General features: G+C 42.4%; 1 protein-coding gene across 2 annotated transcripts; it reads right to left on the reverse strand.

Annotated features, from left to right (window-relative positions):
- Positions 1 to 8,317: 8,317 nt before the first annotated feature.
- LOC129848900 (uncharacterized) lies at positions 8,318 to 9,943 on the reverse strand. 2 transcript variants are annotated; one of them, XM_055916004.1, is made up of 4 exons: positions 9,835 to 9,943; positions 9,148 to 9,310; positions 8,647 to 8,766; positions 8,318 to 8,553 (listed from the first exon to the last, which is right to left on the reverse strand). In XM_055916004.1, the coding sequence occupies exons 1-4, from the start codon at positions 9,855 to 9,857 to the stop codon at positions 8,416 to 8,418; spliced, it is 444 nt and encodes a 147-aa protein (XP_055771979.1). In that variant the 5' UTR covers positions 9,858 to 9,943; the 3' UTR covers positions 8,318 to 8,415. The 2 variants fall into 2 exon arrangements, with proteins under 2 accessions (XP_055771979.1, XP_055771980.1); XM_055916005.1 differs by having other exon boundaries at positions 9,148 to 9,306; positions 9,835 to 9,917.
- Between the last annotated feature and the right edge of the window lie 5,248 nt (positions 9,944 to 15,191).

Consider the following 15,191-nt stretch of genomic DNA (forward strand, 5'->3'; position numbering starts at 1 on the left):
AATGGTGAGTGTCGCTGTACAGCTAGCTCCCTGACCATAGCCCTTCTCCCCCGATTGCTCAGTTTGGCTGGGCGGCCAGCTCTAGGAGGAGCCTTGGTTGTTCCAAACTTCTTCCATTTAAGAATGATGGAGACCCCTGTGTTCTTGTGGATCTTCAATGCGGCATAATTTTTTGGGTACCCTTCCCCAGATCTGTGCCTCAACACAATCTTGTCTGAGAGCTCTACTGACAATTTCTTCAACCTTTGGCTTGGTTTTTGCTCTGACATGCACTGTCAACTGTGGGACTTCATGTAGACAGGGGTGTGTCTTTCCAAATCATGTCCAATCAATTGAATATACCACAGGTGGACTCTAATCAAGTTGTTGAAACATCTCAAGGATGATCAATGGAAACAAGATGAATTTGAGCTAAATTTCAAGTCTCATAACAAAGGGTCTGAATACTTATGTAAATAAGGTATTTCTGTTTTATATTAATACATTTTCAAAAATGTCTATAAATCACTTTTCACTTTGTCATTATTGGGTAATGTGTGTAGACTGATGAGAAAATGAGAAGAAAAAAAGTTTTAATGCATTTAAGAATAAGGCCGTAAAGTAACAAAATGTAGAAAAAGTCGAGGGGTCTGAATGCACTGTATATAATGATTCATGGTATTACTGATGAAACACAGATTCTATGCAGTACTATTTACCATGTCCACCCTTAGTCATGCCCTCTCCCTCAACTAACTGTTTATTCACTGGGCTGGCCTTTTGACATTATCTGGAATACAATTTGTTCAATCAGCATTTCAGATAGCATCAGAATTTGTTTTTACACATTATAGGCTTCCATATTTATCTTGGTAATCAAATCAAATCAAATGTTATTTGTCACGTACACATGGTTGGCAGATGTTAATGTGAGTGTCGCAAAATCCTTGTGCTTCTAGTTCCGACAGTGCACTAAGATCTAACAAGTAATCTAACAATTCCCCAACAACTACCTAATACACACAAATCTAAAGGGGTGAATGAGAATTTGTACATGTAAGTATATGGATGAGCAATGGACAAGCGGCATAGGCAAGGTGCAATAGATGGTGTAAAATACAGTATATACATGTGAAATGAGTAATGTAAGATGTGTTAACATTATTAAAGCGACATTATTTAGAGTGCATTGTATAAAGTGACTAGTGATCCATTTATTAAAGTGGCCAGTGATTGTGTCTCAATGTAGGCAGCAGCCTCTCTGAGTTAGTGATTCCTGTTTAGCAGTCTGATGGCGTTGAGATAGAAGCTGTTTTTCAGTCTCTCGGTCCCAGCTTTGATGCACCTGTACTGACTTCGCCTTCTGGATGGTAGTGGCGTGAACAGGCAGTGGCTCGGGTGGTTGATGTCCTTGATGATCTTTTTGGCCTTCCTGTTACATCGGGTGCTGTAGGTGTGGGCACACGGGGAGATTGGCGGAGTCAGGCGATAGACCTGAGCCAACTCCCTGTGCTTACCGGAAGAAGCGCACACGGTCAGGCACCGTGTTATGCGGTCAAGCGCACGGTGTCGCCAGTACGCGCTCATTGCCGGAGCGCTATAGGCCAGCCCCCCGCAAGTGCCATGCGAGAGTGGGCATCCAGCCAGGGCGTGTTGTGCCGGCTCAGCGTGTCTGGTCTCCAGTACGCCGTTTTGGCCCAGGGTATCCTGCGCCGGCTCTGCGTGCTGTCTCTCCGGGGCGCTAGGAGGGTGCAGTGCGTCCTATGCCTGCACTCCCCCCGTGCCGGGCGAATGTGGGCATTGAGCATAAGGGAGAGGTGCGAGTAGTATGCACCAGATCTCCAGTGCTCCCCCACAGCCTGGTTCAATCTGTGCCTGCACTCTGGAGGGTCCCGGCTAAAGTGGTCATCCAGCCTGGAGGAGTGGTGCCAAGGCTGCGCACCAGAGCTCCAGTGTTCCCCCACAGCCTGGTCCATCCGGTGCCTCCTCCACACTCCGGGCCTCCTGTAGGTCTCCCCAGCCTGGTGGGTCCTGTGGCAGCCCCACATACCAGGCTGTCTCTCCGTCTCCTCCCTCCAGATTTTCCCTTCAGTCAGGAGCTGCCAGAGCCGCCCGTCATTCCGGAGCTGCCAGAGTCGCCCGTCATTCCGGAGCTGCCAGAGTCGCCCGTCATTCCGGAGCTGCCAGAGTCGCCCGTCATTCCGGAGCTGCCAGAGTCGCCCGTCAGTCCGGAGCTGCCAGAGCCGTCCCTCAGTCCGGAGCTGCCAGAGGCGCCCCTCAGTGTGGTACCGATGAGTGTCCAAACTCTGTGTCAACTGCTTGAACAGACAGTTCAGTACCTTCAACACATCAATAACTCGCACAAAGACCAATAGTGATGCAGTCAAAGGCTGACATGAATGTTACTGACACTATCACTCCATGTACAGTGCCATTCACACCTACTCATTCAAGGGTTTTTCTTTATTTTTACTATTTTCTACATTGTATAATAATAGTGAAGACATCAAAACGATGAAATAACACATATGGAATCATGTAGTAACCAAAAAAGTGTTAAACAAATAGATTTTAGATTCTTAGATTCTTCAAAGTAGCCACCCTTTGCCTTGATGACAGCAGACGTGTATACGGTTGAGTCATCAGCGTACAAAGACACACAGGCTTTTTTCAAGGTCGTTGGAAGGGCATTTGTAAAAACAGAAAACAATAATGGCCCTAGCCTGCGGTACACCACACTCAACTGAATTTGCAAGAGAGAAGCTTCCATTAACGAAAACCCTCTGTGTTCTATTAGATAGGTACCTCTCAATCCATAATAAGGCAGAGGATGCAAATCCATTAAACCTACGTTTTTTCAGCAATCGATTATGATAAAAGACATCAAAAGCCGCACTGAAGTCTAACAAACAGCTCCCACAATCTTCTTACTGCCAATTTCTTTCAGCCAATCTGTCACGGCCGTTGTAAGGAGGAGACCAAGGTGCAGTGTGGTAGTGCAGACAGGCAACTAAACATAGAACAAGAACCCACAAACACCAAAGGGAAAATGGCTACCTAAATATGATCCCCAATCAGAGACACCATAGACATACAAATCACCTAGACCTACTGTCACACCCTGGCCTTAGTTATCTTTGTTTTCATTATTATTTTAGTTAGGTCAGGGTGTGACATGGGGATGTATGTGTTTTGGTTTGTCCAGGGGTTTGTATGTTTAATGGGGCAATGTCTTGTCTAGGTGTTTGTATGTCTATGGCTGCCTAGATTGGTTCTCAATTAGAGACAGCTGTGGTTTATTGTCTCTGATTGAGAGCCATATTTAAGGCAGCCATAGGCATTTGGGTTTTGTGGGTAATTGTCTATGTCTATGTTCTATGTTGCATGTCTAGTTCTGCATGTTAGTTCTGTTTAGCTTCACGATCGTTTGTTTTTTCCTTCATTAAAGAAGATGTATTTTTCAAGCGCTGCGCCTTGGTCCTCTCTTTCTCAAGAAGACGATCGTGACACCTACAAAAGACCAAGTCATACAAAAAACCCTAGACAATACAAAAACTAACGTACCCACCCTAGTCACACCCTGACCTAACCAAAATAATAAAGAAAACAGAGATATCTCAGGTCAGGGTGTGACACAATCATCAGTCATTTGTGTCAGTGCTGAGATTGTTGAGTGCCCATCTCTACAAGTATGCTGAAAGTCTGTTGTTAATTTATTTTCTTTGTAAAATAACTTTGTATTTGATCAAACACCATTTTTTAAGTAAGATCCTGAGGAATGACCTCACTGCTCAGTCAGGCATGTGGAGACATCCCATCATACCATCCTCATTGGCTTATTGTAATCCCTAAATAAATGTGTAGTGATACAAATAAATGTATCTAGTCGTGGAGGAAGACATTTTATAGATAAAAGTAGAAGTAAAATGCTTTTCTCCTTCCAGAAAACAACAGCTGTTTCAAAGGGGGTGAGGTGGATTTTAAAACACTTCCGTCCTAGAACCTGAAAGGATACTCTTGTGAATCCTCTGCTGAAGTTGGTAACCGTGGAGGAGAGCAGACTCCTCCTTTACCTACTAATGAATTAACACTCTACTCAACCTCTCGACCACTCATTAGTTTCCCCGTCACTGAGATCTATTTTATTCACTGGGAGATTCTCATTTGGGCAAAACTTCTGTCCTCTCCTCGACTCCTCTGTCCTCCTCTGTAAGTCGTTCTGAATAAGAACGTCTGCTGAATGACTAAAATGCAAATGTCTGGCTCTGCTCTCAGCTGTTTTCCTGCTCAAGAACCTACGTTAGATAGTCAACAGAAACCACCTGTTGTTGGAAAGCAGTCTCTAGTTCTGAGGGGCTTTGTGGACACTGGACCTGTTGTTGGAAAGCAGTCTCTACTCTGAGGTGCTTTGTGGACACAGGACCTGTTGTTGGAAAGCAGTCTCTACTCTGAGGTGCTTTGTGGACACAGGACCTGTTGTTGGAAAGCAGTCTCTACTCTGAGGCGCTTTGTGGACACAGGACCTGTTGTTGGAAAGCAGTCTCTACTCTGAGGTGCTTTGTGGACACTGGACCTGTTGTTGGAAAGCAGTCTCTACTCTGAGGTGCTTTGTGGACACGGGACCTGTTGTTGGAAAGCAGTCTCTACTCTGAGGTGCTTTGTGGACACGGGACCTGTTGTTGGAAAGCAGTCTCTAGTTCTGAGGGGCTTTGTGGACACAGGACCTGATCTAGGTCTGTATTCATGAAGCGTGTTCATAACAGTTTGGCTAATTAGATCATATTGAAGGAGATTGTTCTGGACTGGGAAAACCTGATCCTAGATCAGCACTCCTAATCTGAGACACTTTATAAGGGACAGGTCTCCCCTGATCTGAAAGCAGTGGTGGAAAAAGTACTCAATTGTCATACTTGAACAACAGTAAAGATACCTTAATATAAAATGACTGCAGTAAAAGTCACCCAGTAAAATACTACTTGAGTAAAAGTCTAAAGCAATTTGGTTTAAAATATACTTGTGTATCAAAAGTAAATGTAATTGCTGAAAAATACTTAAGTATCAAAAGTATAAATCATTTCTTATTCCTTATATCAAGCCAACCAGACTTCACAATTTATATTTACTTTTATTTTTGGGATAGCCTGGGGCACACTCCAAAACTCAGACATCATTTACAAATAAAGCATGTGTCTTTAGTGAGTTCGCCAGAGCAGAGGCAGTGGGTATATGTACTCTTGATAAGTGTGTGAATTTGACCTTTTCCCTGTGTTGCTAAGCATTCAACATTTAATCAGTACTTTGGGGTGTCAGGGAACATGTATGGTGTAATAAATGCATTATATTCTTTAGGAATGTAGAGAAGTGAATTCAAAAATATGAATAGTATTTTACACAACTGTCTGTAAGGCATCACTGACGACATAGCTCAGCATCTGTACTCTGAAAAGCTTTAGGAATCCAAGCCAGCAGTTCTCTATACAACACCGCCCCCATCTGGTGTGATGAAGTCATATTTTTGTTGTTGATAATACACCATTATGAATTATTCAGTTCATTTCCACATGGGGGGGGGGGGGGGGGGGGGTTCATATGTAACTATAAGTATAACAAAAGGTTCCCTGACGTTGTGGGTTCCCATGCTGCTGGTGATGCTGCAGCTTAGCTTCCCATCATGTCATCTCAGGTTGGATCAACATAACATAACATAAGTACTTAATTATCACCATGGGGAAATGTTGTATGTATCTGAAATGCTGATTATGAAAGAAGGCCAAACCTTAGAATAATAAAAAGGTATATTACACTCAGGTTTATGCACAAAAATGGTATACTGTTGTGTCGTTGACTATCATTAAATGTGAAGACTGTATATTATCAAATCAATTCTCTGTGTAATTTTATTACACGATTAAACTTATCAAGTAACTTTAATTAACTAGGAAGTCGGGGCACTACGGGAAAATATTTGAAGTGTTTCTATTTCCCGAATGAACTCTTCAGATATTTTCATATCTTATCAACTACAGTCACTTAGTAATGTATTATCACCTCATCAGTCATATTCTGAATGTCGCAAACCCTTGGATATCTGCACCAACCATAGCATAGATCACGAATCAGCGATACACAAACTGGTTTAATTATTTATTTACTAACTAACTAATCAAATCACAGAATTACATAAACACACACTCAATTAGTTCACACATGTTTAACTGCATGATACAAAGGAAAAGTCCCTAGCGGATGAAACCGATATGATGGCTTGGTAGACAAAGGGGACCAATCAAGAGCAGGAAACTCATAGCTGGTAACTACACTCATAGAAATTGCTAATGCTTTGAATATGAACAACTGCTCATTCGAAAATAAATTGCAATTTACATTTTTACTAGCATATGTCTTGTCTTTCTCTGTGGTCGCTGGTCCATCTGCTGGAAAGTCGACAGAAACGTCTCTGGTTGAATTCCCCAGGAGTCACAGTCTGTCGTAGTTGTTATAATGGGTACTTCAGAGTACCATTCAGAAATGTTCTTAGATCGAATGCGTTTAATAGACTAAAGTATTTAAACAGCTGCAGTCTGAATAATTGTTCTTTAGTTTATAGAGTTGTAGCCATTTCAACGTGGGGACTCTGTCCCGTCGTTCTCTGACTCTAGTTTTTGAATTACCAACCATTTCAACATGTAGCAACAGCTTCATTTTTCTGGTCTTCTTAACCATTCAATATGTCTGGCTTACCGTGACTCTCATTGGCACATAGTACTACTTTTTCTCTGTTGAAAGTTTCAGAGTTCCAGCCTTTTCAACGAGGGATTACCATAACCCTGTTTATACAAGAGTCTGTTGTGAGGCTTGCATCTAATTGCTGAATAAAATGAATGAGTAAAGATAAAACCATTTGTGAAATAGTGTAATATGATTTTTAAACTGTTGAAGGAAACTAATTCCCTTCGGAGCTTAACTAAATCATAGGCCCGCCCCATGAGCACAGACATTGATCTGGTGTCATGGGACAGCCACATTCTGCTCTTCCGAATATAACCACCATCTTGGGAATTTATCTTCAGATCGTGCTTCTCTCAATTACGAGAGGGCCAAGGTTCTAGTAGAGACCAAGCTTCTCTCAATTACACGAGGGCTAAGGTTTGAGTAGAGACCAAGCTTCTCTCAATGACAAGAGGGCTAAAGTTTAAGCCCATTGCTGAATTCGTAACCATACATGGTTAAACTGACTATTGAACCGACAGAATAAGAAAAAAATCTTTAAAACTAAGTCTGCAGCTTGGAATTCGGGATCATTGAACGCAAAGACCGACAAGACATCTATTCTATAACATTGCTGAATGTTACTCTGAACTATCCATTCTAACCATGGCAGAGAGAGAGGGTGGACAAACTAACAGAAACAAACTTTCCAACAGAGATCACGGCGACACTGGGAGTAAATATATTGCAATTATTCCCAAATGAGTGAGCGTTCATCTGCAAAGGATTAGTAATTCAATTGTCACATTGTAGTGTCTTTTAGCTCAGTCGACCCCCACCTCCCTTTTGTCCACCAAGCCACAATACCGGTTTATCCCACTAGGGAAGCTACGCTATCGTGTCCTTGTAACTATCCGTTTGTGCATTTCTGTTATTTAGTAAATAAATAATTTAAGACAATTAATGGATGACAGTGAAGACTGGGTTCGTGCAAATAACCATAAATTCATTTGGAATGAGACTAACGTGAGGTAAAGATTTCATTAATTGGAAGACTAATTGATCAGATATTAAAATAGCTGAAAGTTAAACTTAGAACTTTGTAATCTGAATATTTCTTGGTGCCTGGACTTCCTAGTTAATTACATGATAAAGTTATTTATCATAAAATTCTCTAATTATTATTACGTGATTAAACTAATTCTTCAGTTTAATGATGCCAAAGACATGACACTGTCCTCATGAGATCACCAAATGATAAACTCAACTGTCCACAGACCATTCCCACATTCTCAAATAGAAATATTGTTTCCTTCTCCAAATTTTGACAATTAGGAGTTTTGGAAAGAATAATGTCTTTGCTCCACAGGCTCTCCCTCCATACTCCATGGCAGCAAAGAGAAAGAGTTTCTACCAGGATTTTATAACTGTTGTAAAACGTGGGGTGGGAGAGAGAGTGAGCATGATATACACTCAAAAGGGCCACATCGTGACACTGTGAAAGGTAAATGTCAAACGGTCTCAAATCTAGTAGAAATATTGATCTCTTTCAATATGCTGTGTACCATCTAAGGCATCTTCTGAGAAATCATTAAACAATTCAGAAACATGATGAAGACAGACTGAGACATCTTGCTGTAAAGCACGTTTTTTAATGCTATAAGGAAGTGAATACATGAGTGAAAGAAGCAGACGCAAGGTCACAATCTAATCATCATACTGTTCCATCTAGCAACTGTAGCCATAGCTGTAGGAGTAGTAGACGGTGCCTCTCTTCAGGTGGCAGGTCTCACTGTGTGTTCCTGGGAGGATGGTTGTGGTGCAGGTTCCCATGTGGCGATCTAGTCCGATGACATCATCCCACACCTAATAACAATCTCTCATCATCATAATAGATGGGATTTACATAGTGCTTTTCCAGTGCTCAAAACACTTTGCAAAGTAAGGTGGGAAACTCACCTCCACCGTCAGGACAGACTTGTTAATGATGTTGGCAAAGTTGAACTCGTCGGGCCAGATGGGGTTTTCTTGTTTCTCCAGAGTGTTGCTCTTGCCATGAAAGGATGAACCGCACCACACCTGAGGAAGATAATGTTGTCAGTAGACTATTCAACTTTTTAAAATTATAATTGTGCATTAAATACTAAATTGCATATGTACAATTGATTCACTTGAATGAGGAACCAGTATATTTTATAATTCATTCATTTGATTGTTCATTTAAAAAATATATATATTACTTCACCAAACAAGTCAATCACTGACATGTTCATGTCACTGTAGGCGACTTGATATCCAAACAATAGCCTACCTACAGTTTGATTATTGCTCTGTCCATTTGTGTTATGATGTCTGTCCTGTCTAACATTACTGTACTTCTGTTTTATCACCCACCTGCCCGTCCCTCATTTTATATAATGATTTGTTAACTAACTGTTCTGGTTAAATAAATTAATTCACCTTGACGTAGGGGTCTGGTTTTGAGAAAAAGCGTCCTTTCAGGTTGGAGGCACGAATAGCCCACACCCTGATGGGGCCGTCATGCAGGTCACAGTGTACAAGAACCAGGGTGCATAGCACCAGCAGTCCCAGGGACAGAGAGAGAGAGGCCATGGTACACTGTCTGAGAGAGAGGAGAGGTGACAGGAGGGGAAGATAACATGCCCATAAGAACTTGACAGTAACACCTCAAACTGTATTCAGATAGTCGTCAAAGATACAGTTAAAGATCAGGATATATTATCCGTGTTAAGAGATTAGTCAGTGGAATAGAGAGACACGAACCATCCTGAATCAGCATAAATAAAGGCCCTTAATCAATTGCAGATAGTGGCTTTCCAGAAGTGTGTTTGATTTACCCACCAGCGTATCATGGATGGAGGGAGATGACACTTGATATAGAAACTGTCAGTCCCATGGTGTTACACATTCAGTTCTGACAGCAAACCTGGCTGAGAAGTCATCTAGTGTACTCATCCAAACTGACACTTCATGTTCTATATGTGCAAATCTAAAAGCGCTTTTTGGAAAACCAATCACTGTCTGCAATCAACTGAATCCCAGCCACAGTCTACAGAGATTAAAGGTAAGATGGATGCCCTCACAGAGAGTGTGACAGAGAAGTGGAAGAATAAGCTCTTGTCTTACCTGGATATTCTTGAGATTGCCATCTGTCTTCTCTAATCACCCAACTGCTGATGGTCCTTACTGTGCCATCTAGCTGTTTATAAAGATCCCACCCCCCCACACCCAGGTGGTATGATGACCCACAGGTGGTATGTAGGACTACTTGGGACGACCCTCCCACTCTGCCTGCCAAATTCTTTCTCTTTGCTATTGTTTTCCTTAATAGGATGTCGGTGGGCGGAGCCGGGAGGGTCGTCAGAGAAATGGGACACACCTGTGTCCCAGGATAAATGCACCTCTTCCCCATTCATTGAGGAGACTCTCTCCATGCAGACACAGACAGATTTTGGTTGTGGTATTTTTGTGGCCTTGTGGTTTGTTAGCTTTGGCACCTTTCAACACCCTGCATTATCACATTTATGCATGCAAAACACTCACTTACACTACTGATTACACACACCATTGTTAATTGTATTTAGTTTACTTTTTTAAATAAATATATTTTGTTATTCCTTGTCTCCCTTTTGTTACGAACTTCGAGCCGATTGGTGATAAGTGGGGGCTTGTCAGTTTGGTTCCTAGACATTTTGGCGTATAGCATTTTGTTTCATTATGAAGGACTAATACTAGTGTTGTTTGGCTTACTAGTATGTGTGTTGTTTGGGAGAAAATGTGGAGTTAATGTTAACCTCTGTAGGTGCTTTGTTTACATATTTTGGTACAGTTCTTGAGTTTGGTGCCCAGTATTGGTTGCCTTTGTTTGTTTTTGGTAAACTTGCCACTGCGGTGGATAGTTCATTGTGTGCTGTGTTGGAGAAAGTACATTGGTTAGTTTCCAGGCCCCTGCCCAGGCTGGAGACTCTTGCTCTACTCGCTTATCTCTCCACTGGGATTCTCTGCCTCTAAACCTATTACAGGGGCTAAGTCACTGGCTTACTGGTGCTCTTCCATGCCGTCCCTAGGAGGGGTGCGTCACTTGAGTGGGTTGAGTCACTGACGTCATCTTCCTGTCCGGGTTGGTGCCCCCCTCTGGTTGTGCCGTGGCGGAGATCTTTGTGGGCTTTTCTCGGGCCTTGTCTCAGGATGGTAAGTTGGTGGTTGAAGATATCCCTCTAGTGGTGTGGGGGCTGTGCTTTGGCAAAGTGGGTGGGGTTATATCCTGCCTGTTTGGCCCTGTCCGGGGGTATCATCGGATGGGGCCACACTGTCTCCTGACCCTTCCTTTCTCAGCCTCCAGTATTTATGCTGCAGTAGTTTGTGTTGGGGGGCTAGGGTCAGTCTGTTACATCTGGAGTACTTCTCCTGTCTTGTCCTGTTTGAATTTAAGTATGCTCTCTCTAATTCTTTCTTTCTCTCTCTCGGAGGACATGAGCCCTAGGACCATGCCTCAGGACTACCTGGCATGATGACTCCTTGCTGTCCCCAGTCCACCTGGCCGTGCTGCTGCTCCAGTTTCAACTGTTCTGCCTGCGGCTATGGAACCCTGACCTGTTCACCGGACATGCTACCTGTCCCAGACCTGCTGTTTTCAACTCTCTAGAGACAGCAGGAGCGGTAGAGATACTCTTAATGATCGGCTATGAAAAGCCAACTGACGTTTTCTCCTGAGGTGCTGACTTGTTGCACCCTCGACAAGTACTGTTATTATTATTATTTGACCATGCTGGTCATTTATGAACATTTGAACATCTTGGCCATGTTCTGTTATAATCTCCACCCGGCACAGCCAGAAGAGGACTGGCCACCCCTCATAGCCTGGTTCCTCTCTAGGTTTCTTCCTAGGATTTGGCCTTTCTAGTGAGTTTTTCCTAGCCACTGTGCTTCTACACCTGCATTGCTTGCTGTTTGGGGTTTTAGGCTAGGTTTCTCTACAGCACTTTGAGATATCAGCTGATGTAAGAAGGGCTATATAAATGTAATTTGATTTGTTGGGACATCGGTCCGAGGAGGTGAGTACAATCGGCTGTGTACCTCACTGGGAGATTTGGGTAGGTTAGTGACACTAGCTACCCGAAGCTATAGTTTTTTCCCCCCTCTGTTAGGCTTAGCGACGTATTTCACTTTGGAATACGTTGGGCATGGCTATTTTGTGTTTGTGTGGTGTCTGTGGACTGAGCAGTGTCTCGGGGGCGCATCCATGGCTTGGGGGAATCTGCCAGCGTGCTGGGGGTTTATTTCCTTGCCAGCAGGATACAGTGCGTAATTACACACCGCAAATCCTCACGGAGACTAGGGTTGAGTTACTGTAGGTTTAGGGGAAGACTAGGGTTGAGTTACTGTAGGTTTTGGGGAAGCTCCATATATATCTCATCGCTCTTCTGTGGTGCCCAGTGTGATTGTCATTTCTCTGGTTGCGGTCTTGGTGTGCTCAGCAGAGGGGATATTTTTTTTGTATTTACTTCTGACTATGGTGTCTAATGTAGACTAGTTCATTTGCTTTCCATCAGAGGAACTGTTGGAATTATGTACTAAAGAACAGCTGTTGAAGATTGCTGAACACTACAAGGTTGAAATTAGTGATACATGTCTATACAATTCTATTAGGTTGATATTGAAGGCTAATCTGATGAAGAGTGGTGTTGAAGTTACCACTGGGGCAGCCTCTGCTGAGGACTCGCCATCTCCCCGTAATGTTAATATGACCACTCCATCGGTTAGTCCTAGTAGTCTTCTTTTTGAACAGCAGAAAGAACTGCTTCTGTTACAGCTTACCTCCATCGCGACATCCCCCAAAGGCCCTTCTGCTAGCTTGCCTGCCCCGGTCTGCTACCTGCTAGCTTGCTTGCTAACCCGGTCTGCTAACTGCTTGCTTGCTAACCCCGGCCTACTGTCTGCTAGCTTGTTAGCACCGACCTGCTAAATGTCTGAATCGCCGTGTCCCCAGCCAGCCCAACCACTCACTGGACCCATATGTTCACTTGGCTACGCATGCCTCTCTCTAATATCAATATGCCTCGTCCATTGCTGTCCTGGTTAGTGATTACTGTCTTATTTCACTGTAGAGCCTCTAGCCCTGCTCAATATGCCTTAACCAACCATGTTGTTCCATCTCCTACATATGCGATGACATCACCTGGTTTAACCTGTTTGGGCTGCAGGGGCAGTATTGAGTAGCCAGATAAAAGGTGCCCATTTCAAACGGCCTCGTCCTCAATTCTTGCTCGTACAATATGCATATTATTATTACTATTGGATAGAAAACACTCTCTAGTTTCTAAAACCGTTTGAATTATATCTGTGAGTGAAACAGAACTCATTCTGCATTCTGTTCCAGGGGCTGCCTATTAAATCCCTTGTTATTTATTAGTTTAGATGCACTTCATACGTCTTCCACTAGATGTCGACAAGGAGTGAGAGAGGAAATGGACTGTGTAACTTGATCTGGACTCGAATTACAGCTCATGGAATGACGTATCCTCCATTTCCTGTTTTCAGGAAGGCGCAAAGAGAGATGGATTTGCCTTCTGTTTAGCTGCCGTTATGTACGACTAATATCTCCGGCTTTGATTTTATTTGATACATGTGACCATATCATCGTAAAGTATGTTTTTTCAATATAGTTTAATCAGATTATTGAAAAAATTTCGGGAGTTTTGCCGTGTTCCGTTCTCTGACTTTGTTGACGATGGAGCGATTCGTGCCACTTGGCTAGTGTGCTTCCTAAATCGAGAGGGAAAGTGTCCGTTCTAAATCCAAACAACGACTGTTCTGGACAAAGGACCCCTTGTCCAACATTCTGATGAGAGATCACCAAAAGTAAGAAACATTTTATGATGCTATTTCATATATCTGTCGTGCATGTGAACTAGTCGTCGGCGCCCAACGTTTGGGTACTCTAGCTATACCGAAGTGGATGTCGTAACGAAGTTATTTTTTAGAATTCTAACACTGCGATTTCATTAAGAACTAATGGATCTATCATTTCCTATACAACATGTATTTTTTAGTTATGTTTATGAATAGTCATTTGGTCAGAATATGTGTGTCAGAAAAAGTGTCAGAAAAAAATCCGGACGTTGTGGGACAAAATAGCTACGTTAGCAGAATTTATAACCACTGATTTCAGCTCTAAATATGCACATTTTCGAACAAAACATAAGTGTATGTATAATCTGATGTTATAGGACTGTCATCTCATGAAGAATATCAAGGTTAGTCAAAAATTATATATCTTTTGCTTGTTTGTTACGATCGCTAACCTTTTGCTACTGGGAAATGGCATGTCTTTCTGGCTATTGTGGTAAGCTAATATAACGCTATATTTTGTTTTCGCTGTAAAACACTTAATAAATCGGAAATATTGTCTGGAATCACAAGATGCCTGTCTTTCATTTGCTGTACACTATGTATTTTTCAGAAATGTTTTATGATGAGTAATTAGGTATTTGACGTTGGTGTCTGTAATTATTATGGCTGCTTTCGGTGCAATTTCTGATTGTAGCTGCAATGTAAACTATGATTTATACCTGAAATATGCACATTTTTCGAACAAAACATAGATTTATTGAATAACATGTTATAAGACTGTCATCTGATGAAGTTGGTTCTTGGTTAGTTAGGTTGGCTTTGTGCATGCTACCTGTGCTGTGAAAAATGTCTGTCCTTTTTTGTATTTGGTGGTGAGCTAACATAAATATACGTGCTGTTTTCGCTGTAAAACATTTTAAAAATCGGACATGTTGGCTGGATTCACAAGATGTGTACCTTTCATTTCCTGTATTGGACTTGTTAATGTGTGAAAGTTAAATATTTAAAAAAATATATCTTTTGAATTTCGCGCCCTGCACTTGAAGTGGCTGTTGTCATAAGTGTACCCGCGTCGGGCTGCAGTCATAAGAAGTTAAACGTCTCTAGAGACTATCTCTCTCATCAATACTCAATGCCTAGGTTTACCTCCAATGTACTCACTTCCTACCTTACCTTTGTCTGTACACTATGTCTTGAATCTATGCTATCGTGTCCGGAAACCTGCTCCTTTTACTCTCTGTTCCGAACGTGCTAGACGGCCAGTTCGTATAGCCTTTAGCCGTACCCTTATCCTACTTCTCCTCTGTTCCTCTGGTGATGTAGAGGTTAATCCAGGTCCTGCAGTGCCTAGCTCCACTCCCACTCCCCAGGTGCTCTCATTTGTTGACTTCTGTAACTGTAAAAGCCTTGGTTTCACGCATGTTAACATTAGAAGCCTATTCCCTAAGTTTGTTTAACTCACTGCTTTAGCACACTCTGCTAACCTGGATGTCTTAGCTGTGTCTGAATCCTGGCTTAGGAAAACCCCTGAAATCTCCATCCCTAACTATAACATTTTCCACCAAGATAGAACTGCCAAAGGGGGCAGTGTTAGCCTGCAGAGTTCTGTATTACTGTCCAAGTCTGTACCT

The sequence above is a fragment of the Salvelinus fontinalis genome, unplaced genomic scaffold (genome assembly GCF_029448725.1).
Source record: "Salvelinus fontinalis isolate EN_2023a unplaced genomic scaffold, ASM2944872v1 scaffold_1273, whole genome shotgun sequence".
In the NCBI taxonomy this organism is placed as follows: domain Eukaryota; kingdom Metazoa; phylum Chordata; class Actinopteri; order Salmoniformes; family Salmonidae; genus Salvelinus; species Salvelinus fontinalis.